Source organism: Saccostrea echinata, unplaced genomic scaffold, assembly GCF_033153115.1.
Source record: "Saccostrea echinata isolate AGI-Se365-2 ecotype Australia unplaced genomic scaffold, CSIRO_AGI_Sech_v1 ptg000016l, whole genome shotgun sequence".
NCBI lineage: Eukaryota > Metazoa > Mollusca > Bivalvia > Ostreida > Ostreidae > Saccostrea > Saccostrea echinata.
Window position 1 is genome coordinate 28,502,394 of NW_026889765.1, and position 27,607 is coordinate 28,530,000.

At 33.0% G+C, this 27,607-nt stretch overlaps 1 protein-coding gene across 1 annotated transcript in view; it reads right to left on the reverse strand.

Moving 5' to 3' along the window:
- Window positions 1-4,247: 4,247 nt before the first annotated feature.
- Window positions 4,248-27,607, reverse strand: part of LOC133188293 (uncharacterized) — a 48,847-nt gene continuing 25,487 nt past the window's right edge. The window contains exons 10-19 of the mRNA XM_061323663.1: window positions 17,765-17,922; window positions 15,002-15,071; window positions 14,715-14,850; window positions 12,976-13,145; window positions 12,738-12,852; window positions 12,322-12,411; window positions 11,979-12,142; window positions 11,815-11,878; window positions 4,711-4,779; window positions 4,248-4,403 (exon numbers count right to left, since the gene is read on the reverse strand). Coding sequence (XP_061179647.1) covers window positions 4,249-4,403; window positions 4,711-4,779; window positions 11,815-11,878; window positions 11,979-12,142; window positions 12,322-12,411; window positions 12,738-12,852; window positions 12,976-13,145; window positions 14,715-14,850; window positions 15,002-15,071; window positions 17,765-17,922 — 1,191 coding nt within the window. The 3' untranslated portion in view covers window position 4,248. The remainder of the gene's footprint in view (window positions 4,404-4,710; window positions 4,780-11,814; window positions 11,879-11,978; window positions 12,143-12,321; window positions 12,412-12,737; window positions 12,853-12,975; window positions 13,146-14,714; window positions 14,851-15,001; window positions 15,072-17,764; window positions 17,923-27,607) is intronic.

Below are 27,607 nucleotides of genomic sequence, written 5' to 3' on the forward strand. Positions count from 1 at the left end.
TATTAACCGTAAGTTTTGTTATAACATATGGCAATGAAACTATAAATGCATGTGCTATAGTACATGAATTGATTTCACTTATTTATGACAGACTTGATTTTGGACTTTACTTTTCTTTTTGTCTTTGTCACTTTTTAAATTCCTACATAATGACATTGTATAATATGTATAATTAATTGTTTATAATTAGCTGGTGACACCTCGACTATAGTTTTTGTTATTGCAAAATGTCTCAAAATTTTTAAATTTGGTTACTGTCATTTCTCTCCTTACCCCTTACCTCTTTTCTCCCTTATTTATATGCACTGGCACGATCGAGCTCGAGCGCCTCGAATTTAACGCCCCAAATACATTGAAACGAGTGTCCCATACATGGACCTCTAACATTAGAGGGGGATCAGGTGCAATGGAGGGAGAAACTATACACACCTCGAGCGCCCCCTCCCCCCAAAAAATTAAAACCCTGTCTATTATATGTCCGGACCAGATGAAAAATATCAATTTATTTTTCGGACGAAATTCGTTCTAATTTGTCCGAACAAATTTCCAATTCTTTCAAACAAATATCTAATTTGTCCGAACAAAATTTCTAATTCGTCCGAACGAATACCTAGTATATCCGAACAAAGGTTATGTTCAGGATTTAAATAAAAACTTTAGGAGAAAACAATTTCCCGGAGAAAGTTACATTAAAAAAACAATACTTAATAGTTATTCTATACCTTGTACTTATCCATCGTCGGATACTCACGGGTGTTCTCGTCGTCATCACACGGGTGATGAGTAAAATCATAGACATATAAGAGAGGGTCTCTTATATGTCTATGGTAAAATTTAACACAAGATCACCCGAGGTGTCCGTCGGTGATATTGGTCTAAATTTTTCAATTTTGCATTTTAACCTTAAAATTTATTACTTGCAACTATAAAATCAACCTCCAAAGTTGGCCAAAACAGCATTAAATCTTTCTGAAAACAAAATTTAAAAAATTCTAAGTAAATTTCAGTTAATTTAAATTCTGCTCCTACTGATGCATGCTACTGGTTTAGAATTCAAGATTCAAGATACCCCCTTAAATGGTTTCAATGGTATTTCATAAAATCGTTTGACAACAAAGACAAATGACTTACCCATTTGTAGGAATTTTTTATCTTACTCGTTTGTGGGACTAGATCTTAGACGCAATTTTCTTGCTTATCAATAAGCGAACGGAAGGAGCTAGGGAACAAATACACAATGAATTTCTAAGACAGGAATGAGAATCGAACTTGAGAACCCCCTACTTATCTAGGCCTCTGGTTTTTTTTTTTTTTTTTTTTTTTTTTTAGTACTTCTGAAAAATGACCTACATTGTATTTAAAAATGCTGCATATCCAAAGGATGAACAACACGAAAGAGATTGGGCTACTAGAACCAGGTGTGCCACAGTCTACAGTTGCAAAAGGTTTTAATATTGCTCAAAGCACCAGATCTCACCCATAAAACAGTTACCAACACTACATGGTACTAAAAGTATGGCAGGCCACGCAAGACATCAACAACACAACGATCGCTTCATTTGATTGCACCATCTTCATCAACGTTCCACAATGAAGTCGTCTACAGCATTACACAGAATATTAAACAACTTAAAGACCATTTCAAATGACTACGGAATGCAGGAATTAAAGCCGGATGACTACTCCATGCCATTGTTTTAACCCCTAATTACCACAATTACCACCAATATCGACTTCAAAGGTCTCAGGCCAACAGATTATGGCTCAACACTTGAGTTAGCTATATGTGAGTCCAGATTTTTTTTTTTACTGCAAAACCTGATGGAGGAGTCAGGGTTCATAAGCTTCGTAATGAACTTTTGCAGAAGACTGCCTCATGGAGGTTGATACATTTGGTGGTGGTAGTGTTATGATATTGGCAACGGTATTGCAAACAAACAGGACCATTTTGTTCATATTCAGAGGACTTTGACTGCATAACGGTACTCTGATGATGTCCTCCCTGTACAGGTCTTTCCAACGTAGAGCCATATTTCAGTCTGACCAAACAAAATCACAAACGGCTCGTCTGACAATTGCATTCCACTCTTGCAAAGACAAAGCATCTGTTCCTGCCTTGGCTTTCTAAATAGCCAGATTTGAGCCCATTTAATTTGCAATGGACGAAATGGATAGGCATATCCGTCAAAGAAACGCATCGCCAGACTCTGCAACAGCTGACCCCAAGATCTACATTAAGAGTAGGATAGTATTCTAAAACAGTTTTGAATATTACACTTATTTTCGTCCATGGGCTGACGTTTTAGGCTATCCTTGGGACATACCAGAAATTGATCTTTAATTACTGTATGTGTACTTAAAAAAGCGGGCTTCATATTTTAGCGGCTTTGGCGCAGACAACGATGCGCTAATTCATGAATACCGCTAAGAAATCATTTATAAATATAATATACGGTACGGACATGCATAGCGCTAATTCATGATTTCGCCAACAACTCCATACCCAGTAATTGCGCTAAATTTTGAATACGCCAATTCATGTACACCTACCTTGACTATCTTTTATTAGGATTGTGTCTTATGGCCTTTGTTAGGTCTCTTCGAATCCTTTATTCACTTCGTTGCCTTTAATCGATTATTACGAACACTATAGAGTTTTTAAAAAAATAAAAATCGTAAATACTAGCATAACTCAATTAGACTTTTGGTTCAGTTACAGCAAATCTTGAACAAAGATGATAGTATGATTAAACATTTTGCCAAATATGATAAAGCGCTTCGAATGATTTTTTTTTTTTTTTAAATTGTTAAAATGGAGGTTGAGAACAATAGTGGCGAGACTGTATCACATGCAATTTTCAACTTGACAGTCATTCTGCAGACATTTAGTACTATAAAACCTGTTTTCCATTAGTTGACTTACATTCACAGGATTCACACTAAAGAAGGGGTTATAAACTTTTGATTTTGTTCTCTGAGAATTTCGATGCTAATCAATCAGAAACGCCGTGTCTGAATAATGCACAACACAAAAAAAGATTCGGCTGTTGGAAGCAAGTGTATCTTAGTCTACAGTTAAAAAGGGATTTCTTGATGAACAAAATAGCAAAGTAAAACAGACACAAACAGCATGGTACAGCATCATAAGCACAGGGCCACTTCATTAGGTTGTGTCTTCTTCAAAATTTCGTCTATTATAGCATTAGCTATCCCTTGGTGGCACAGAATATCAGACCAGACCGTTTGTAATGAATGAAATACGGAGAAAATGAACAGTATTCAAGCTTAAAGTTCATTTAGACAATACAAATAAGGAACAGAGCAAACACGGAACTCCATAAACATCAGAGGTTGGACCAGGTGCCATTGAGGAGTGAGCATCCCCTGCTGACCGGTCAAACCCTCCGTGTGCTCCTTGTCATGATCGGGTAAAAAAGAAAAAAAAACTGTAGACAATTCAATGTGTAAATAATGGCCTAACAATTTGTATGTAAACTAAAACGTCAGTCAGCATTTGACTTAATGATAAGTTGTTTTTGCTGACAAGGTCATTGTATCGACGACCATAACACTTGCTAAATTACGACTTCAAACAAGACTGTTGATATCCTTGTTTCATCAACATGTTTTTCAATAGCTTGCATCGTTTTAGAAATTGTTCCTACGTAGAGCACGCTTTTGCGTATCGAATCAACTGCGAGACATAAACCCATATGTACAAGTGATAGGGTATATTATTGCTACATTAGTAAGGGAAGATGACGAGTGAAAAGTTGAAGTCATCATGTTTATCATAAAGCTTTGTTGTTAGGAAACCATTAACGTCTTTTTCTAGTTAAATATGGGATGCTGAAATAAGAGCTAGGAGACTGTTCATGGTAATTGTTCTGACCCTTTACCACCACCGCTGACATCGACTTCAAGTGTATCATCTGATTATTTAACAGATTATGTGCACGCTGGGGAACCCTTTGAATTAACTACAAATCCAGACCTTTATGGCAAAGGCCTGAAGAAGTGTCAGACTTCGTTATGAAAGTTTTGTACACATGTAGCTGTTTCAACTGCTTCAAGTGGTTAAAGCTAGATGGTATTAAGTACAGCTGTCTTTAGTTAGCTGTCTTTTGTTTAATTGCAATCACAGGAAATCAATATATGACAGTTAAAATAAAAATTACACTAAAATAGACAAAAAGGGAAGAAAACGTTTTATTTTTATTGTTATCTACATGAGTCAGCTGTGTTGTTCTATAATTTCGTTTTACAGTCTTCACCGCCGTACCCTTCCTCACATTTACACTGTCTTCCGGTCTGGTGTTCTTTGCACTGACATGCGCAGCTGGACTGATCAACTGTTGCTCCGTTGTAGCAGTATGTGTTACAGCGACTCCTGCAGTCGTTTCCTGTTGAAGAAATCAGTCGTAATAAATAAAAGTTACTCAAGGATCTTTTTAATATATTGGCATTTATCCACTTTTATTAATAGTTTTTATTGTGCTTTTGGTTAAACTATGTCCAATGTATTACTCCTCTCTCTATAAAATAGTATTACATGACATTGTAATAGTAAGGGATACATTATATTTCGAACAACGAATTTAATTTAAATTTCTTTAGCCATAATGCTATGTCCCATGTTTTGTTGAAAATTCTGTTATAAACCATGCAACTGAAAATTAAAGATATACATATATATATGTATAACCTTACCATAAAACCCACTGGGACAGTTACAGGAGCAGATCTTTGTGTTAAACAATCCTCCATTAGCACATTGTCCTTGACAAGTCTTAGCTTCAAAAGAAATAATATAACTTTTTGATACAAAAAAAAAATTAAAAAAAAACCCATTAAAAATGTACAGTGCATACATATCGAGCAGCTGAAATGTATTCCTCCTGAGTGTCCTGCTGAACGCGTCATTCAAAAAATATAGTGAATATCAATGACCTTAAGGGGGTTGGATCCTGCCATCAAAAGTAATGAGAATTTTTTATCAAGTATATTTTTAGAAATTACACACATAGCTTAATTAAAAATTAAAACAGAAATGGGGGGTCAATGTGCTTCTTTTGGAGCTAAAGAGCATTTAGTTTGACCTTTTTGCACTGTAAAAACGTCTTACACATAAATCAATTTTTAAAGTTTTCCTCCAATATTTTTTTTTCAAATAAATTATGGGAACAAACATAGTCTTATTTCACCTTGAATAGACACATTAAAATTTGTGACAACGAAAAAAATTTCAAATTACTCCGCATGTTCAATTATTTGACCTTTTTGCACTCAAAAAATTCATTTTTCTGGCATTAAAAATTTAACAAGCAAAAAAATCATTTGAAAGTAATGACATTTGACCGAATTTAAGAAGAATGGTAAAAAGTATCTTATATATTCAGAAAAGAAAACTAAAAGTGGGAGTCTGTGATGTTAATTTTTAGATATTACTAAAATAGTTCCAATTTTAAGCTTAAATAAGGGCTATTTTTTTCTTGATTTTCACAATATATTTGCTATATTTATAAAATATTTTGATAGAATTCATGACAGTTTATTTAACATATAATTTAGGACCAGTATAAAACAGTTCTTTGCTCAAAATAACTCTTTGTGCAGACTGCATGTAAAAATAGGAATCCAAACTTAACTTACTTTAAATACTTATAAAGAGAAAAAATGATCATTTTCTTCTATAAAACCTTCCGCCACAAAATATAGTTCCTCACTTAATGCTTTTGGTATGGAATTTAATCATAAAGTTTTAACTGAATATAGTTGAATTGGTATTGTAGAATCCAAATTTATTGTTAGAATTAAAACATTATCCAGAATTTTTGAAATATAGGTTAAGATAAAAATCTGCTCAAAAGCTCAGGAGCGAACCTCGTTAAGTCACTTACTAGTCCCATACCTGTGAAAATGCTTGCAGATATTGAGCTGTTTTTTCGTATGTGAGTGTACATTGATGAGTTACAGATCAAGTTTGCTTTTCATTCCGCTTCAATCATTTTTGACGGAATCAAGTTTTTTAAATATAAATTTCTAAGGTGTTTCCGTATTTTTTTTCCTCTAAATGCTTGTAGATATGGAGCTGATTTTTGGTATGTGAGCTATTCTTGATGAGTTATAGATAAAGTTTGCACTTTGTTCCGCTTCAATACACGATATTATTTGGCATTTTCAATGTTTGATCAATGGGAACCAGATTACACTTACCCCTTTCCCCTCAAAAATGATTCCCCCCCCCCCCGGAAAACTGGCTGTAGAGTAGGATATCCCCCCCGGAAAAGTAGCTTTGGAGCAAGATTTCCTACATGGAGAAATGACTCTAGACTAGGATTTCCCCTACAGAAATTCCACATGAGAGGCAATTTTCATTATATTTTAAAGGAAATTGGACTTTTTTATTTGGTTTTTCAATGCCCCTTTGAGTATTTTTCACTCATATTGAGATGCCACCACTTGCCGGTGAAGGTCTGCAAATTTAGACCTGTACTCGGCACTTGCAGCCTTTGAGCAATGGGGGATTTTTGTGTGCCAGATTCTACGTGACGTCGTTTTATACGGTTTCATCCGAATGACCGATCTCTACGTTGGACAGTGGATTTGAATCCACGACTTCAGGATCAACTCCTTATGCTGCGAGTCCAGCGCAAACACTTTAAAATATTCTGTGCGGGCGACAGGAACTTGCATTTAATTTTGCAAGTAGTAATTCAATTTATACTCAAAGTTCCATTCCTAAAGAGGAAATTCTTCAAAATAATCTGTTTAAAATAGTTTTATTATTCCCAACAATCATATTGAATTTGAATTACCAAACCTACACTGGATTCCTAAACTACGTAAAAACCCTTATAAACAAAGACACATAGCGGGTTCCAGTTAATGTTCTACCAATGAATTATAGAGAAAACGAGCAGTAATCACCTCAAAAGTCCATTGAAACAATACAAATCGGGAGCAGAGCAAACACAAAGCTCTAAAAACATCAGAGGTGGGATCAGGTTCCACGGAGGATTAAGCAAGTTGTTAGAGTAGACAATTGTTAACACTAGACAATTCCGTGTGTAACTAATGGCCTAACAATTATTATATGCAAAACGTCAATCAGCATTCGAATTATGACAGATTGTATTTGCTGACAAGGTCATAATATCGATCATAGATTTTGCAAAATGATTAATTTAACAAGGCTGTTGATATCCTTGTTTCAACATGTTATTTGTCAATGGCCATAAACCCCTGTGACGGTACATATTGTCGTTTTGTACATATTGTCGGCGGCGACAATATGTACCTACTCTCACTGCACATATTGTCGTCCATCGGTACATATTGTCGCCGGCGACAATTTGTACCGAGACGAGCCTTATTTTCCTCCTGCATAATGGACGACAAAATGTACAGTCAAGCACCAGCACATATTGTCGTCGGCGACAATATGTACAGTCAAGGTCTGCATATATTGTCGTCGATATATTGTTTTGACGAATATTTACTTGAGAAAGGTTGACAAACACACACACACGCATAGAGGGAGACAGACAGCATTACTCGCAATACTGTAGAGAGAAAATTTTTAGTCAGAAAATTGTGTCCAAGATTGATGTACGTTACTATGATATGTCAAGATACCGTAATTCTTGAGATATCTGATAAATCAGCCTATTCTTTTTTCTTGTAATACATACTTGGAGATTGAATACATGTATTAGGTTTTTTCGTTCAGTACTAATGATCTTTTCTGATCACATTTTGTCTGACCGTCTCTCTGTCTGTAAACTTTTCACAATTTAAGCTTATCACGAACTACTGGGTCAAATTCAACAAAACTTGCCACAAAGCATCCGTGGATAAAGGGGACTCAAGTTTGTTCAAATGAAAGGCCATGTCCTCTTTCAAGGGAAGTAGTTAAGAATTAGTGAAAATTTACTGATATCTCTTAAAAATCTTCTCAAGAACCGCTGTGTCAGAAAAGTTGAAACTTATGCGAAAGCTTCATTATGAAGTGTAGATTCATTTTTTTTCAGATCATGTCCCTCGGGGGAAGGGTGTGGCTACGAAAAGTGATCACAGTTTTTCATTTCTAATGTTTAGAAAAAAATTCTTTCAAAATCTTTTTTTCAAGAACTACTGGGTCAGAGGAGATGATACTAATGTGAAAGCTTCATTGCATAGCGTTCAATTTTGAGGTGCTGGCACGAAAATGATCCTTCACTGCTCAATGACCCTGACTGCCAAGTATAGGTCTAAATTTGCAGCCCTCCACTAGCAAGTGGTGACGTCTACATACCTGATACGAATGAAAAATTCTCGAGATGGACATTATAACAACAAACAAACAAACAAAAACAAAATCAATTTTGTTCAAATCATGACCCCAGGGGTAGGGTGGGGTCACAATGGGTGATCAAAGTTTTACATAGGAATATATACAGTAAATCTTTTAAAAATCTTCTCAAAAACCAGACAGATGTAGCACCGGTGCACCCCCCCCCTTCCCCCCGGTGGTTTGATTATATTTTTTTTTGCTTTGTTAAATTCTGTTTGTTTAACTTGTGCATACTCTCAATTTAGTCCACAGGTAAAATTTCATAATTACGATGTAAATAATCTACTCAACATATACAGTTACACACTTTACATACAAATTCTTTTTTGCTTGTCAAAAAAATTCTGAACCGCACCCCCCCCCTTCCGTTCAGAAATTTCTGGACCCACCACTGAGGAAAAGCAGTAGGCCCGTGATTAGTGATGTTTATATGGAAGCATATTCAGGTAACGCAGATTCAAGTATCTTGAAATCAAACTGGGCTTAGGGTGGGGCCACAATGCGCAATCAAAATTTAACATGGGAATATATGGGAAAATTCTTTGAAAATTATCTTCTCAAAAACAGCTAAGCAACGATTAGTCATATTTATATGGAACATTGCCGTGGATTGTCATGCGACATGATCTGATTGACGACAATATGCGCAGTGAGGGTAGGTACACATTGTCGCCGGCGACAATATGAACAGGACGACAAAATGTACCATCACAATCACGCTGCATGAAATACCATACGAAACATGTCAGTGTGATTCACACACAAACTACATTCACAAAACTGCCAAAAAACAATAAAATAAATCTTTAAGCAACAATATCTGTGGGGCGACAATATGTACAGTGAGGGTGAGGCACATAACGTCGCCAGCGACAATATGTACATGTGTAATTTTTCAGCCGGCGACAATATGTACCAATGGATGACAATATGTGCAGTGAGGGTAGGTACATATTGTCGCCGACGACAATATGTACAAAACGACATTATGTACCGTCACAACCCCATTTGCCGGGGATAAGTATATAGCTACATAAGTAAGGGAAGGTGGCGAGAAAAAAAGTTGAATTCATCATGTTTATCATAAAGTTTTGTTGTTAAGTTACAATTAACGTCTTTTTCTAGTAAAATATCCAAATATGAAACAGATATACCAGACTCTGTGGAATCTTTTCATTCAAGTTCAGTGGGATAAATTGAGTTTACATATGAAATTAAGTAACTATTTTTAATTGATAACACATCGTCAATCTATCTAAATGTCGAGTTAAAGCGTTTTCATGTATGAGTGGTTTTTTAAAATAAATTTACTAGGGATGTCAATTTTGTCAATAATTCATATTCGAATATTCAATGAAAGTATTCGAATATATTCGAATATTCGATATAATAAATAAAATCTTGTTTATTTTAAATATGCATCATCCTACACTCATGAAAGGTTTGGCGTAGGTATTCTTATATTAGAAGTAAAATTGTACGAAGACTTTTGTAGGTGTACAATAATTTCATTGATATCTATTTTTGAAATAACTAATTGATTTAAATGTAGAAAAGTATAATTTTAACAAATGTTTTTATAGTAGCTCCAACTGAGAAACCAGTCGCCTTACCAAAGGCTAGATAGTCGTATACTGTCTAGATTTAAATACGTGTAATTAATTACTGATAACAATTATCAGCCTAATTAAATAAGGGATATGATTATAATCTTTGAAATAATGATTTTGAAATATAAACAAATATTTCCATGATAATTTTCCTAGGTAATTAATTAATTTCACGATTATGAATATAAAAATTCAGGATTATGTACAACCCGAGATAATCAAGTAATTTACACATTTATTCTGAAATTGAGCCCTTTACAATATTAATTACAGAATCTATTTAATCCGACATTCATTCAATAATCAATTAAATTTTTTTTGATAAGTATACTCTTCAAGTCTTTTAGACATTCTAAGAAGATTTTCATTTTGTTGTCCTCGATCCTAGATCTGATCGTATTTAACTTATAAAAACTATAAAAGTACGTTTTGTATCGTACATAAAGCATTATTGTATAATTCTTTAACACCTTACTCAAAACAAAATAATTTAGTAGTTCTATAAGAAAAGAAAGGAGTGAAAGAAATCAGGCATTCGAAATTGATCGCTAGTAAATTAAACAGGGACAATTCCAGCAATGTTCTAATCAAAATTTATTAATCACAGCACAATTTTTTAGGAAATCTGAAAAACACCGAATATTCGAATCTTAAATTCATATTCGAATATCAACTCATCGAATGAATATTCGAATATTCGTTGACATCCCTAAAATTTACATACCTAGTTATTCGGCATATCCTAAATTGTTTTGTTAAAAAAAACATTCCGATAGTACACATAAGTAATCTGAAGTTGATATGAAAAAGATGCTTGAGTTTCTAATTGACAATATCTATGTTGTTTTTGGAGATTAAGTCCTCCAACGATCTTTTGGAATTCACATGGGCACTAATTGCGCCCCGTTTTTAGCACACCTATTTTATATTCATCTAAAGCAGAATTTATTAAGAACTTCTATATGAAAAAAAAAGAAATCCTCTGTTGTGGCCCTTATTTCGACATTTGGATATAGAAACGACGTTTTTGTCTATTAACAATAATCATTTTCTTTCTTACGTTGATTTGATATATCCCTTCGAACTCGAAATGAAAGACACCATAGAGTCTGATGGATGCATCTGTTTAATACTTTTGTATTTTAAGACATTAATGGCAACCTTACAGCAAAACTTTATGGTAAACGAGATGACTCCAATTTTTCTATCAACTTTCCTTATTTAGAAGCAATATGCCATTATCACTTGCACAATGAGTTTGTATCCATGTACAAAAGAGCATGTTCTATGTACAAGCAATTTCTAAAACAAGGCAAATTATTGACAAATAAGTTGATTATACAAGGATATCAACAGTATGGTTAAAGTCAACATTTCGCAAATTCTATGGTCGATACATTGACCTCTTTAGCAAATACAATCTTAAGTTCAGTAGAATGTTGATTGACGTTTATCATACAAATTGTAAGGCTATTATTTTCACGATGAATTGTCAACAGATGACCTTCATCGTGACAAGGAGCACACAGTGGGTGTGATCGGTTGACAAGGAATTCTTACTCCTCCATTGCACCTGTTCCCACCTCAGATGTTTTCAGAGATACGTGTTTGCTCTGCTCTTAATTTGTATTGTTCCAATCGACTTTTGAGGTTAACTTTTTGATTTCTTCATATTTACAAAATTAAACTTCGCACTAATCTACCTTTCCAAGCATTTGGATACTGTATTCATTTCCTTAAAATGATTTACTTGGTGTATATATCTAATATGTTATTGATGTAAATTAGCATAAAGCTGAGGCAGTTATGTAACATTGAAAATGTTTTTAAAATGTCTATTGCAATTTTCCAGATACATTCTCCACTTACCATATTTGGGTAAAGCATACGCAAAGCTAATGCCAGTATTTTTATTGTTCCTGTATTGGTAGTGCTGAAAACATACAACTCGTAGTGAACATCTGGAAAAATGTTTGAATGTGATTTTCAGTAATGTTAAGGAATAGTTAAAGGTATTGAGATACGACTTTTACCTTAACTATGACAGGTTCAGTGATTGGTCCTTTCGCATACACGTATTGTTTCGAGAAAACATAAGTCCAGTACGTTCCGGCGAAATTCAAAGGGTTTTTTGTCGTATCCCAAATTCCTTTAAGCAAGCTAGAGATAATTGCAAGTCCGTCTTTGTTGTAGATTTCTGGAATGAAATATTATAAGTTTGTATAATGTAAAATATAATATATACATGAAATTATTTTACAATAGGAGTCTCAAAAATCGATTCTGAAAACACATTTGTTTGCTTTGGAGAAGAAACTTTCTCTGGCTTGTCTAAAAACATTAGTTTGCAATAAAGACTAATCACTTAGGCCTTACCTATGAGGTTCCAACGCATTTTAAAAAAATCAAACCAGAACTGTATGTTATACGCCCCAACAGGTATCTCCGTTATAAGGTTTCTTGAACCTGAAAGCAGTATGTAGTAAGATGGTTATTATATAATAAAGAAAAGCAACTCCAAGCTCTAACTTTTATTTTACTTCTGTATTATTGCCAGGCCAGGATGCTATGTGACTAATGACTACTGACTGAGCTGGGGGGGGGGGGGGGGGGGTAGGTACAGGATTTAAAGGTGTAGTAGAAGAGACGAAACTTAAAAGTCAAAGGGTAAGGGACACTCAATTTCTTAAAGTAAATTTACTTAAAATAGCTTAAGATTTGCAAAGATTTCCTTTAAATAAGAAACGTAGAAAAAAAAATTATTTTTTAGGGTCGTAATGATGTCATCTTACCTTGTGCAATAGTCTCTTTATAAATCCCTTCCACTACGTCACATGTAGAACCATCTCCCTTACAGACACCACAATCATCATACTCGGCGTTAAGCTTACCGTCACAGCCAAAAAACTAAGGTTATACAGAATAATAGCAAAATATTAAGATCACAGCAGTTTGAACCATTAAAATTAAAATTCAGCAGTGCTAGATTTTATTCTTATTTGTTATAATTGCTTGTTATTACTGTATTACCCTGCAAAAGCCGTCCAAACATCTGTAGGTTCTTTTGCCAAGCTTGTTTTTTTCCAACAATACAGTGGGTCCTTCACATGGAGTACCCTGGGGCATTAACCCAAACCTTGTAAAATCTGGAGTAGTGTAATCCGGAACCGCTTCACACGACACTTCGCATTTCATATGCTCTATAGTGGTAATTTTTTTTTTGCAATTTTTATTTACAGTAAGTTGTTATATACTAGGGCTGGGTATTGCCCAGAGATTTCGTATTGCGATATTTCTAACTGTATTGCGATATGTATTGCAATATTTTCAACGAAAATTAAAATGGTATTTTCTTAATTTATTAATTTCCATTTAAATGCAGAATGTAAATAACTATGAGAAATGACCAAGAAAAAATATTTTGTTGATTTAATTACAGTTATGCATCAAAATAAACTCACTGCAACAGCTTTTCCTTTACTGTTTGGCACGATTGCAAACGATTCTGACAGTTTATACTTCATATTTTATTATAGAAATCCGAGTCCAAACATTTTGTCGGAATATCGGTACTTGACTGTTTCACGGTAACTGCGGTACTGCTCTTTTGCAGGGCAAAATAATATAGTTTGGTGAAATGTGACGTAAAAGTGATTTTTTAATATACGTCATTTGATTATCTGTCAACAAAAATTTCGCCAAACGTTTTTATTTTGCCCTGCAAAAGAGTAGTACCGCAGTTACCGTGAAGGGGCTACTCTATTTTTTGTCATCGTACCGCAATATAGCGGAATATCGGTATTATTGCCCAGCTCTATTATGTACATTTGGAAGAAATCGTGTGCACTTTAAGATTTCATCCATAGACTGTAAGTCTGGTATACACTAGACAAAATTGCTAACGCACCACTTAGATACATTCATATTTTTCTTTTCAAAACTTATTTATGATGTTTTTGATATATAATTATATAACTGTAATGAAAAATGAAGCATTTAAATGTCTTAACTGATGAATAACAACAATGTTTACTTAAGCGTCACCATTTCATAGAAAAAACAAAATCGTGTCCATACTTTTTTGGTGGAATAAATTTCTTTTTTTTTTCTTTGTGGTAGTGTTCTTTTTGTTTGTACTAACTGAAAACTCAGAAAAAAAGTTACACCGTATGCGGCGTTTGACCCTGGAAGAGCGTGCTAAGGCAGTCAGTATGGTGTCTGCAGGGGGCTCCTTTGGAGAAATGTGTAAAAAATTAAAACAATTAAAAGATTATTCATTCCTCTAATGAGAAATTGTTGTAAATGAATCAACAATCATAAAAATGTTTACTATAGATAGCGACGACATTAAGTAAGCACCACACAATAATTTCAAGATTGTTCCACAAAACTGGGGCAACAGGGTTTTGAAGGAACACCAAGGCACTGGGTGACTACCAAGAGATATGGTAGTTAATAAGGGTATATAATTTGATTTTTAAGTGGAAGACTGTTTCCCGTCGCAACCTCAAGGACCACCATCGGTAATCATCAACTTCATATCATGGCAAAAACGGTGCGCAGTGCACGTAGGGAAATTGGTTTTCGGGCAAGAAGGTCCTTTTATGGTCTTATCATGACACGAAGACATTTCTCAATCCAACTGTTTTGGAAAAGATGGCATATATTATGTACTAGTACCGATCAGGCAAATGATCAATTCACAAATAAGAATAACAAGTGGTGCGTTAGCAATTTTGTCTAGTGTAGCAAATTGTATTCTTTCTTACCATGCCAGTCCATTATTCTTCCAACTGATGTGTACTTTTTGGAATCTAATACGTTATTCTTTAACAATCTACTGCAGGTTTCAGACGCCCGCTGATTTATAAGAGTTTTCATGTCTGAACTCTCATTGTGGCAGGGCTACAATTAATACACATCATTAAAAATATAACTCTATATAAGTGTTTATTAAAATATCACATTTTAACTTTGTTTACTATATTAGATTCAAAGAACTGATTCTAGAAAATTCAGAAATTGCAAGGAAGTGCCGTTAAATTTATTAACCAACCTCGGAACTGCAAGTCCTGGCCTCATAACCATTGTCATCTCCGCCTTCACAGCCTGGGTGGTTCAGAGGACTTAAGTAAAATTAAAAAGAACTAAAACTTTTTTTTTTACTTCACTCAAATGATTATTAAATATGTCCGCGCAGGTTTTCTTCCTACGAATCACGTTCATATTTTAAAATCAAAACCAACTTCAGTAATATCAAGGACACTAACAGAACAACTGACTGAAATATCCGCTATATATACTTTTTCCTAGAACCTATCTATATGATAATTTTAAACTAAACATCAACGAATTACAGCAAAAGTATCAACTACATTAAAAGCAATTGTGCCAACTTTACTTTATAAACTTATCACTTAGCTGCAGACTGGTTTAACTAACAATTCTGTTGTTTCCCTACACAACCTGCATCTATCTGAAAACACATTATCACAAAGTCACTAAAACACAAGCTGAAATCACCAAGATACACTACCTAGTTACACAGACACTGCATTTCTTTTGGTTACAGATATAAGCTAAAGTCACCGAGACAGTATAGCTAGTCACAAAGACACTAGGGAACTAGGTCCCTGAACTGAGTGGTCTAACTAACAATTCTGTTCCCGACACAGCCCAGGAATCTAGCCCAAGTCACATAACTCCAACAATTAGTTACACCAAAAGTATTTATATATATTTTGCATCTGCTCCATTAGTACAGATTGGTTAATAGTTCTAATCATTTGATTGGCAGAAATGTCAATGCTGATTGGCTACATTTAAAATGATTCGATTGGATGATTTGAGATTTCTTCCAATCCACAATACTAATTCAATTTCATTACAAAACATCTTAATATATATTTATGAAACTGAATTTACTAGATGGACATAAATGCCAAAATTAACAACATGATAAATTCCCCATTTTAATACACTTTACATTTATTGCCATTTTTGAGGTCAATACGATGACTTAGCTATCTGAGGAGGTGGCTAAATCATAGTATTGACTGAAAAACAGCAATAATTGTTTTATTATATGATTCAATGATTAAATTAGACGAACTCGTTAAGCAGATCATGTCTTCTTACTTGTTTACATTTGCTGAAGTCATAGCCAAATGCAATGAGAGAAGCAGAGTTAAATAAACATAACCAGTCTTATTATTTTGAAAGGGGGGTACTATCAGGGAAAATGACAGCTTAATAAAATCTTTGATCAACCCCCACACATAGAGAATTCTTTTATAACTTAAAATTTTGTTTTGGGGTTGGGGTGGAGATTAAGGTCAATTAGCCTTTCAATGAATATTCAGAGTCTAGATTAGAAGTAAAAATTTAAGTTCAGAAAAAAAATTGTTAGCGGGTCCCTTGCACACCCCCCCCCCCAAACCCATTCCAAATTATATATTTTTACTTATGTTATGTGCATCTGATTGGAAGTCGATAGCAAGTGAAATAGCTTTCTAAAACTATTTGTATCAATTTGGAAGAAGATGGGTGAACAAGGCGTGCAGAATGCCTATAGCTTCAGATATTTAAAAAATCATATTCAATTTGTAAATTAAGTATTTAAAGTAAAGTTCTCATTATTGAAATTTATGAAATTATGATCAACAAAACTTTTCTGAGAAAAAAAGATCTCGGAAAAAATATTCTTTTATTTAAAAAATAAAATGATATTCGTGGGATTCGAACCCCTAACAATAAAAATCCGGAGTATCTTATTAATTTGAGACTAACACGCTAACCACTACGCTAAACAGCCCTTGATGAATAGTGGCATTTAAATCATGTTTGTGATATGACCCTTGACTTAATGGACTTCAAGTATTTCTCGGAAAGATGCGAATGCTTTTTCATAAAAGTGTACTTTTAAGGTATAGTGGGTCTTTGCTCCATGTTTTTGTAAACCAAAACATGTATATTTTTATGCAAACTTTTAGGATTAAATTTAAAAAAAATGGAGCAAAGACCCACTCATATCGAAAAATTTTGTTTAAGTATGAGAAAATGATCCTTTTTGCCCTCTTTAGTGTGTGTATGCTATTTCGTAGGCAAATAATTTCAGTCTTTGTGAGATTTTTGTAAATTGTTGAGATTTTTCATCAAGTATACTTTAATGTTAGATGAAATATCAAAGAAAATTTTGATATAATTGAGATTTTATTTTTTCACTTCATATTTGTCGCACTATAGGCACTTCGCCCGCCTTGTTCACCCATCTTCTTTCCTGATCTATTTTTAGACCAACGTAGAGAAAATGAATCCTTATATTCAACTCGAAGGTCACGTGCAGGTGAATATAACGTAGTATTTTTTTCTACATTGTTGGATCTCAGCCAATCAGAGAGATAAGATTTTTTCAATCATATAATAAAATGGATTATCAGAATAACTTTAGTTTATGCCCTGAAAATAATGCTTTTTAAAGAAAGAAAGATCATAAACCTCATACTATGTATAGATACAGCATATATAAAACGGGTGCATATGATATGAACTATTTCGGCGGTGTTAGAACGTCATGGAATGACAAATTATTTTGGTTAAATCCGCAGTCAAAAAATTATATTGATTTCTTGGATTGTCATTTAATATATAAAGTGTGCTATAGGAAAACTGTACAAACAATTTACGCGAAAAAATTTGTAATCTAGCGCTGAATGTACATTAATCCCATGCCGAAAATGTAAATCTACAACATATAAGAACTTTAAAGGGCTTTGAAAAAGCGAAAGATATCAAACTATTTTTTTCAACCCGGTAAAACCTTGGATTGTTGCATAATCTCCTTCTGTAAGTTAGCCCTGTCCCACAAGTCCTGGAGCAAGGCTGCCAATCTGCCCACGGTCCCCATCCCCCGGGTCTGACCACGCCTGGTTTTAGACTGAGCTCCGCAAATGTCGCGCATTTCCGTTTGACACATATCTGTTGAAAATTTGACCGCTTTAACGCCTTAGAATGGTTAAGTATTTGAGCTTATATAGGGGTGAATAAAAAAATGACCACCAAACTGAATTTTTTTTTTTTTTTTAAAAATTCAACTACCCATAACATATTTTTCACTTACATCATCATATTGTACATGCGGTCTAGTTAAAATTCCTGAAGTTGCAATAGAATATACAATTGGATAAAAAAGTTTCATAATTTTTATTAGTAAAACCTTATTTGAAAAAAAAGAAAATATCACTATATCGTATTTTCAAAAATATATACCGTATAACGGGTATTTTCTGCGGTTGGAAATTTTTGCGATTTAACCCCTAAAAGGTAGCAAATTAATTTCTGCGTTTTCAATTTCTGCGGTTGCACTATACCGCAAAAATTTATTTACGGGGTATGATCACTAAACTTCATGAATTATCAGAACGCTGTCATGTTTACGTTTATAAATTCATTAAGACATATTGATCAAAGCTGTATGAGAACTGGTATTAAGCTATTAAGCTTAATTAAACTACTATCTTTTAGTTAGTTTTTGTAAAAATATTTCGAATACCAATTGAAATGAATTAATGCAGTGTCAGTCCACCCAAACAACAATACAAATCTTTATTCTAACAGACGTTTTATGCGATCTATTAGAATATTTAAATATATAGATAATGATAATAAATGCATCCAAGCCATATTCTAAAATACGCTTCTAATTAACTGCCATCAAAATTAATTTGGTGTTTAGATTTTAAGCTAAAACAAACAGTTGCATAATCTAGTACCCTAAAGTTGACGGTTAACAATCACAGGTGTCATGTGCATTGAGCCGTAACTAATCCTGTCAGTCGTCTGCATTAGGTGAAATTCACGAGACGATCAAGCCACACTGTGTATACAAGCAGTAATTATTGTCTCAATATAAAACACAAGATTAAAAAGTGTTCAAACAAGAAAAGCTACCATGTGTTGTTTGCAGCTATCGGAGTTTGGCCGGATTAATAATTGCGAAATAGGTACAAGTAAAGATGTTTTTGTATCAACTTATGATATTATTTACAGGAAGGTTCTGATTCAATATGTTTTGGATAAATCCTAACATCTAAAATCTTCGAATTTCGATGACACCCAAATTTTCTTGCTAACGAGGATATGACCACTCATGAGTCTGCGGACGCATCGCTTTTAAAAACCTTGCGTTCCAAATAATTTTGCTGCGTCCAGTACGTAGGTTCTTGCGTTAATGAGGACCCTGTCAGACACACGCACCACTTATCATAATTGCATATACAAAATATCTATATGAATATTGAAAAATATTTTGCGATTGTAATTTTTGCGGATTTGTCCTATCCGCAAAATTCCGCAAAAATTGGACAACGGCAGAAAATACCCGTTATACGGTAGTCAAAAGAAATTACAGCTTTTTATGCTTCAAAATAGTATCAGGGATATAAATGATTAGAACTAAACCTTCATTGAATTTCATCTCCTGTATATATGGAAAAAAATTTGGATTTTAGATTGTTATTTTACATCATTTTTTTCAATTTTGGTTTGAAAAATTTAATATGAAAGAAATATGAAACAATAAAATTCTCCCCAAATCATTTTTTGTCCATTTAAGTCAATTTTTTAAAATTAAGCCAAAAGAGAATTTTGACATACAAGTTTTCTTACAAAAAATACTACTTGAAGTGACCCTATGTTACATTATTGTGTTGCACTCCTAACATCTGATATGTATTTTATTTAACATTGTTTTGAAAATTATATCACAAAATAACCCATTCTTAGTTTGTAAATCAGTTCGTCGTTTGATATTTTTTATCATTTACGGCAAGTTTTTCAGATTTTCAAGACTTCAAAACACGATTATTTGCAATGTGTAATATACATGTACATGTATATACATTGTTTTTAAAAATATGTGTTAAGTGATGAAAACTTTTCTCTATTGACTGTAAAATGTCTGTAATTAGTTGATAGACATAACGTTTTAAGCATCAAATAGTATCAAGCATTTTTTCAATATATTGTTTATTAAAGATAGATGATGATCATTGATAATTATAAAAAATATTTGTACTCCTGACTGCAGTAAAATTAAAAATTAAAACCACAAAACACAAAAAATCATAAAGTGTTGGCAACATCAAGTGGTAACGAAATAGGGCAACATTTATGGTTCAATACTTCATAATTAAAACACATTAAAGTAAATAAACTTGGCTTTAAAGCGACAGTACGGCTGCAAAATGTGTGCTTTTTCATTCAAAGTTACCCAATATGTCTTTAAGAAATAAGGTATAAAGTTGATGTAAGCAGTTTGAGAAACAGAAATATTCTCTACTCAAACAAAATTAACGTAATTAGAATCTGCCGGAAAATCAAGGGTCGTACGAACTGCAGCAATCTTAGATCTGTTTATTTGTACCACGTGAATTCTAAAACGGCACGTGCCTACACTGTAGAGTTTACAATTATAATGAATATTAGGTAAAAGCAATTTTCAAAAACAAATTATCATAACTTTCTGATAAAATAATAATCGTAAAGATTTTAGTCTGCATTCAGGAGAATTTAACAGAATTAAAAGTACAAATGTTGACGTTTTGTGTATTGGGGTCCGAGAAAGGAAAATCAACTAATCATACGTTATCGCGGCAAATGTCAAACAAAAAATTTTTCTGCACAGTTAAAAAAAAAAAAGCATTTCAAATGGCAACAATGTTTAGAAGTCAAAGGTGTATTTTTATGTTGAGTTTACGTTTACACTATTTTTTTTCTTTGAAAGCGATGGAAAAATGAGAAATGATAACAAGTATCAACAAACCTGTCGAATAGAACCTTCGAGAGCCCTGCGTGAGTGTCGCCGAGTTCCCGTTTCTTCCTTATCCTGCGATTATATTAATTCCCAAACTAAATTTTAGTCAGGAAAGTTGCTTTTTCAAGTTCTATTTTCAGTTTCTTTTTATTTTTGGTCGACTTTGTCAATGTAGCAGGCCTACCGGGCTTCCCTCTCTAACCATGCTGTTTTGTTTATGAAAACTACGCATGCGTGCATAGCATTGAATGTGGAACCCCGAACACATTGCGTTGTATATTTTTACGTCCCATAAATAACTATTAATTTTAATGAAATAATCCAAATTATTTAATTGTAAAAGTTTATACATTTATGAGTAGTAAAAAAATTCCAAATCTTGTCGGAAAATTTTATCTAGTCAGTTTTTTGATGAGATGCGCCGTACTGTCACTTTAAATATTGAATTATTCCCTATTTATGTAAGAAAAATAAATAAATAAATAAAAAAATAATAATAAACTAGATACTTATTGCCTAGGCAATAACAGGTCTTCCGTTTTCTTGACTTCTTTGAAAAACAAACAGAATCTTCTCAATAAGATTACTCTAAATAATTAACAAAAGTTATCTCAAGGCTTCCAAAGATATGTAAATACAAGTAAAAACAAACGGAATTACTTTCCTGTTTTCTTTATGTACTTCGTCGTGAACGAAAGTGCTCCAAACGAATAAAATGTTCATTCTACACCTAAATTATTCACAACTGATCATCCTTAAAAGTTTCCACGAAAAACTACTCATGTTTGAGACAACTTCCGGGTTTTCGGTTGGCACTTCCGGTGAAAATAATTTGCATGGTTATGGTCTACTTAACATTCGCATTAGCCAAACATTTCTGTAAAAGGAAGAAAAACTTTAAAAATTCACTTTTTTCATCGCTTCCTGTCACTACCGGAAGTGACGGCAACGTACGATTTTTACATGATGTAGATAAACTGAGGACTGACTATTAGTTCTGAAAGTTTTAGACTTCAGCAATGTACTGTTTCTGAGCAATTTGGTGAACAAAATCTCAATTTGAGGACAGAAAAACACGCGACCGGAAGTGCATTTTCATAAGATGGTTATCGTCTCACTAGGTAATTGCAGTCTCAATAAAATATATGAAAACCATTTCAAAGACTTTATATATAAGCAATATTTTTGGGAAAGTTAAAAATCCCAATTACATAGTTTTCTCTTATAACCGGAAGTTGTCGTTTTTTGTTTCCAGTGAGACCAACACATATAGAAACTGTGAAAGAGATTCAATTATATGATGCAAGTTTTATTTCAAAAGATAAAAGATAAAATTTTTGATTTCTTTGATCACTTCCTGTGACGACCGGAAGTGACGGCTGACGCTCTTAACCCAAAAGATTTTGCCCACTCATTAAGTTCTATTACTCATATAATTTTGGTGTCTTAGTCTCTTACCGTTTTTGAGATCTCACTTTGACAAGTTCTTATTTTGCGGACAGTAAAACACGCGACCGGAAGTGAATTTTACCAAGATATTTGACGTTACTCTAGACATTAGCAGTCTAAATAACATATCTAAAAATCATTTCAAATACTTCATCTATAAGCGATATTTATGGGAAAGTAAAATACTCAAATTATGTAGTTTTTCGCTTATAACCGGAAGTTGACGTTTCTGTTTCCGGTGGGACCAACATATTTCGAAACCACAAAACAGATGCAATAATGTCATGCAAGATTTAATCAAAAACAGAAAAGTTAAAATTTTTGATTTCTTTGATCACTTCCTGTGACGACCGGAAGTGACGGCTGACGGATTTAAAGATATTCCACAAACCTACTTGTCATGGTCTATAATCCCTCAAAGTTTGGTGTCTTAATCTTTTACCGTTTCTGAGAAAACGTCCGGACATGAACTCTTTTGAAAAAACGGAAATCGGACATATCTGACGACCGGAAGTGTATTTTGCAAAATCCTTCAAAATGTTCTTAGTTTATTTAATTCTACATAATCCCTGAAAGTTTCAAGAAAATCCATTGAGCCATCTCTGAGAAATCGCTTGGACAAAAAATGGGAAAAAAAATAATAATAATAACTAGATGTGATCTCGTTGCGAGCAACGAGTGGGTCTTCCGTCCGATTTTTGATTAGATGAGATAAGAATTTGACTGAGATTTTCGTTCAAATATAATAATATAAAGAAATTGTTAAGACGAACAATTTTGCTTTAGTAATGTTTTACAAAATATTGATCATTAAAGGGTTACAGATTAAAGACAATTTTGGCCCTTCTTGGCCCCTAATGTGAGAGGTAAGCCCCTTTTTCTTGATATCATCTTAAAGCTCTCATGATTTTGAACACTTTTTTTTCAACAACTATTCAGAAATTCTTTTTTGTTTTCGGGATATATGCAAAAGGAATATTAAGGGCCAGCCCTTCAAGTCTTAAATGGGGACGTCCAGGAAAAATTGAAAGAGTACATATTGTTCAGAATATTATTTTGAACGTCTTTTGCTCAATACTGTATATCAAAATATTCTTCTTTTTCGAGATATATCGCGCCAAAGATTATGCAATCTGGCCCCTAAAGACCCCTTATTGCGTAGCATACGATATCAACATCATGTTACTTAGACAAAAAGTGTGAAGATGAACTATTTCGCTTCAGTAATGCATTACAAAATATTGATCATTAAAGAGTTATTGATTGTATACTTTCGGCCCCTCTCGGCCCCTAATTTAAGGGGTCAGACCCTTTTCCTTGATATCTCCTTTAAGCGCTCATGATTTTGAACACTTTTTGTTCAACAACTAGTCAGAAATTCTTTTTCGTTTCTGAGATATTTGCAAAAGAAGTATTTAGGGGCCGGCCCTTCAACTCCTTAATGGGGACGTTTAGCAAAAAATGAAAGGGTGCATATTGTTTAGAACATTATTTTGAACATCTTTTGTTTAATATTACTTATCAAAATATTTCCCACTTTTGAGATATAAAGCGTCAAAGATTTAGCATTCTGGCCCCTTATGACCCCTAATTATGTAACATATGATGTGAATATCATAATATATAGTTGTAAATTGTTGAGAGAAACATTTTTGCTTCAGTAATGCATTTCAAAATATTGATTGTTAAAGAGTTATTGTTCAAAGACTTTCGGCCCCTTTCAGTCCCTACTATGAGGGTCTAGCCCCTTTTTCTTCATATGACTTTAAAGCTCTCATGATTTTAAACACTTTTTGTTCAAAAACTAGTCAGAAATTCTTGTTCGTTTCTGAGATATTTGCAAAAGAAATATTTAGGGGCCAGCCCTTCAACTCCTTAATGGGGACGTTTAGCAAAAAATGAAAGGTTGCATATTGTTTAGAACATTATTTTGAACATCTTTTGTTCAATATTGCTTATCAAAATATTTCTCACGTTTGAGATATAAAGCGTCAAAGATTTAGCATTCTGGCCCCTTATGACCCCTAATTATGTAACATATGATGTGAATATTGTAATATATAGTTGTAAATTGTTGAGATAAACATTTTTGCTTCATTAATGCATTACAAAATATTGATCGTTAAAGAGTTATTGATTTAATACTTTTGGCCCCTCTCAGCCCCTAACATGACAAGTCTGGCTTTTTTTCTTGATATCATGTTGCAGATCTTCTCATTCTGCACAAATATTGTTCAGTATGTTTTAACAAAATAATTATACTTTAAAAGATATTATACAAAATGTCCCAAAAATTCATTCATGATTCGTGTCCTAAATTTCGACCCTACCGAGCTTCCATACTAGGCACTTCCGGAAAATATGCAAACCCAAGTGCAAAATGGCAACATGTCCACTATCATCACTGAAAATTTCAGCGCTCTAGCTTACGCCGTTTTTGAGTTCCATCGCAGACAAGGAGGTCCTCTGAATTTTAATAAAAGGGCGATAACTTCCGACCGGAAGTGATTTTTCAAATTTTGAAAAGCCGGTACAAACTTCAGATGATAAGACATAAACTCTGAAAATTTGAAGTAAATCGATCAATTCATCTCCGAGAAATCTCCTGCACAAAATCGGTAAGGAGAAAAAAAAGAAGAATAATAATAAAAGTGAAAAAGAAACATAAGAATAATAGAAGGGTCTTCCGCTGAAGACGGAAGACCCTAATAATAATAAACAGTACAATCACTATAAGGTCTTCCGACTGAAACGGAAGACCTTAAAAAAAAAAAAACTAGCGAAAATATATATTTAGAAAACAAAATACATTTTATAGTATATTTTCCTTCACAGAACAAACACTTTAAGCAACTGAGATCAACCAAAAACATTATACTCATCAATTTTTTCTTTATATTTTTTTCATATTTGTTCAGCAATAATTCTAACATATCTGTTGAACTCCTGACCAAGAGCATAGGAGTCTTTAAAGTAGAATTGTAAAGCAAAAACTATATCAGAACGCGTTCTGTTGTTTCAGTGAAGTTAAGGTGGAGTTACTTGAACTTTACAACAATTTTTCAGTGTGTTTATTTTTCACATTCTTAAAAAAATCAAAGAAAAGATAAAAATCACATCTAAATTAATAAAATTGAAAAAGGGAAGGATTTTAATAATAAAACTGTCAATAATTTAATACTAAATTATTCAAATAGATCATTATTAATTAAAGAATATTTTTTAGCATGAGTTAAAGTCTTTTCATCGTATAACTTTAATCTTTAAAAAAAATGTGTTGCACTCCTGACCATAAAAATATAGATCTGAAACACAGACATACCCTGTAATTGATAAATCTATTTGGTAAAAATGTTCTGTGTGTCTATTTTCCAAAATAAAAATAAGAAAATCATATACTGATAACAGTTTTTTGATGCTGGGGAACAAAACATCAAATGTTGCACTCCTGACATTATTGGGTACGCACAGATACTCGACTCTCATTCAAGCTGCTTGTGATTTATATAACATTTTTAAGTTTTAAATTTTACATCAGTTATTGTTTTACACTAAAAAAAATTCTTTTTTTTGACTTAATTGTCTTTCAAATTTTTAAAGTCGATGTTTTTTGACAACACTACATTTTTTCTATTGTACCTCTGACATGGAATAACATTTTTTTCAACATCAGCCATGACCACAACGTTTATTTCACAGATCTTCAAAAAATATTGAATTTTCAAAATGTCCCAAATAGGTGTTGTACTCCTAACATTTTCAGCATCATTTTTGGGCATAACGTTTTTGTGAATTGAGATATCAATGAGATATTTGGCAGATATTTAGACACTATCTAAAGACATATGCTGAGACATAGAAATGTATTCCTATTACCTGCACTTAAAGTACAGGTTATAAAATATGTGTTTGGTCATTTTTTTTTTAATTCACCCATAGAAAAATATTAGGAAGGCCTTATTTCTCATTATAGAGTTTTGCAAGACTTACTTTGCCTGTGTCGCAGTATATTCCGGTAAGAGTGCCCAATTTTGACGTAAATATTTTTCCAAATAAATTCCCTTCGTTGAGATCCACACAGCTATGATAAAACTCGCAGTTCTAAAAGAAATCAAAAACATGTACTACAAAAAATTAATATTTATGTAGAAGATTTTATAATTCTAGATTTGTCAAAGTGAAATAAATGGTATTCTTACCCCAAGTCGGGAAAAATTGCGGAAGCGAAAATAAGGGCCGTACCGCAGCTCGCATAATTCGTCTGCACTGTACATCTGACCTAGAACGTTGCAAAAGCAAGCAAACTATGTTCTTTTTAAGATAAAACAGGGTTAAAATCTTTTTTTTCTTCATTGTTTTTACGTGAAAATGATTACAAAAAGCACTTTTTAACAAGTTCGTCCATAAATTAAATTTCTAATAAAACATAATTATGTCTTTTATTTAAAAATGACAATTACAATCGATTTATTTACTAGACTTATACATTAGATTTGTATATATCATAAATCTTCGCCCACTTTATTTCTATTAATTTAAGCAGTATCATGATATTTGGTTGATTTTGAGAATCAACCAAAATCATGTGGTGGTTTCGTCCAGGAAAGTTAATTAAAACTTATTTACACATTTAAAGCAACTATTTTCATATAATTTATTGAATTTAACTAAATTAAGAAACTACAAGTTAAAAGATCTAAATACAATTCATAGAACTGTTTTAACAATTTATAACTGAATGGTAGATGGACATCGTAATATTGTGTTTGTGACATTATGATACACTGAAGTTCTTTAAGGAGGTTGGATCCTGTTATCAAAAGTATTGAGATTTTTTTTATCAAATATATTTTTAGAATCTACACACATAGCTTAAATAAAAATCAAAACAAAAATGGGGGTAAATGCGGTACTTTTGGCGCTACAGAGCATTTAATATGAGATTTTTGCACTGTAATTACGTCTAACCCATAAGTCAATTTTTCAAATTGTTTCCTTTAATCTGAATAAATTATGGGAAAAAACTCAGTTTTTCCCATTTGAATAGTCATATTAAAATTTGTGCAAACAAAAAAGTTTCAAATTACTTTGACCTGTATGCGCTCAAAAAATGTCATTATCCTGTACACTCAAAAAAGAATATTAAGAGTGGGGGTCTGTTATGTTCATTTTTAGATATTACATGTACTAAAATAGTAATAATTTTAAAGGACTTTCACAATGCATTTGCTATTTTTGTCAAATATGATGATAGAATTAATGACAGTTAATTTATTATATAATTTAGGACCAGCATAAAACATTTCACTGTTCAAATTAACTCTGTAAAAATAGGAATCCAACTTAACAATACTGTAAATACTTCAAAGGAGAAAAATTGATCATTTTCTTCTAAGAAAC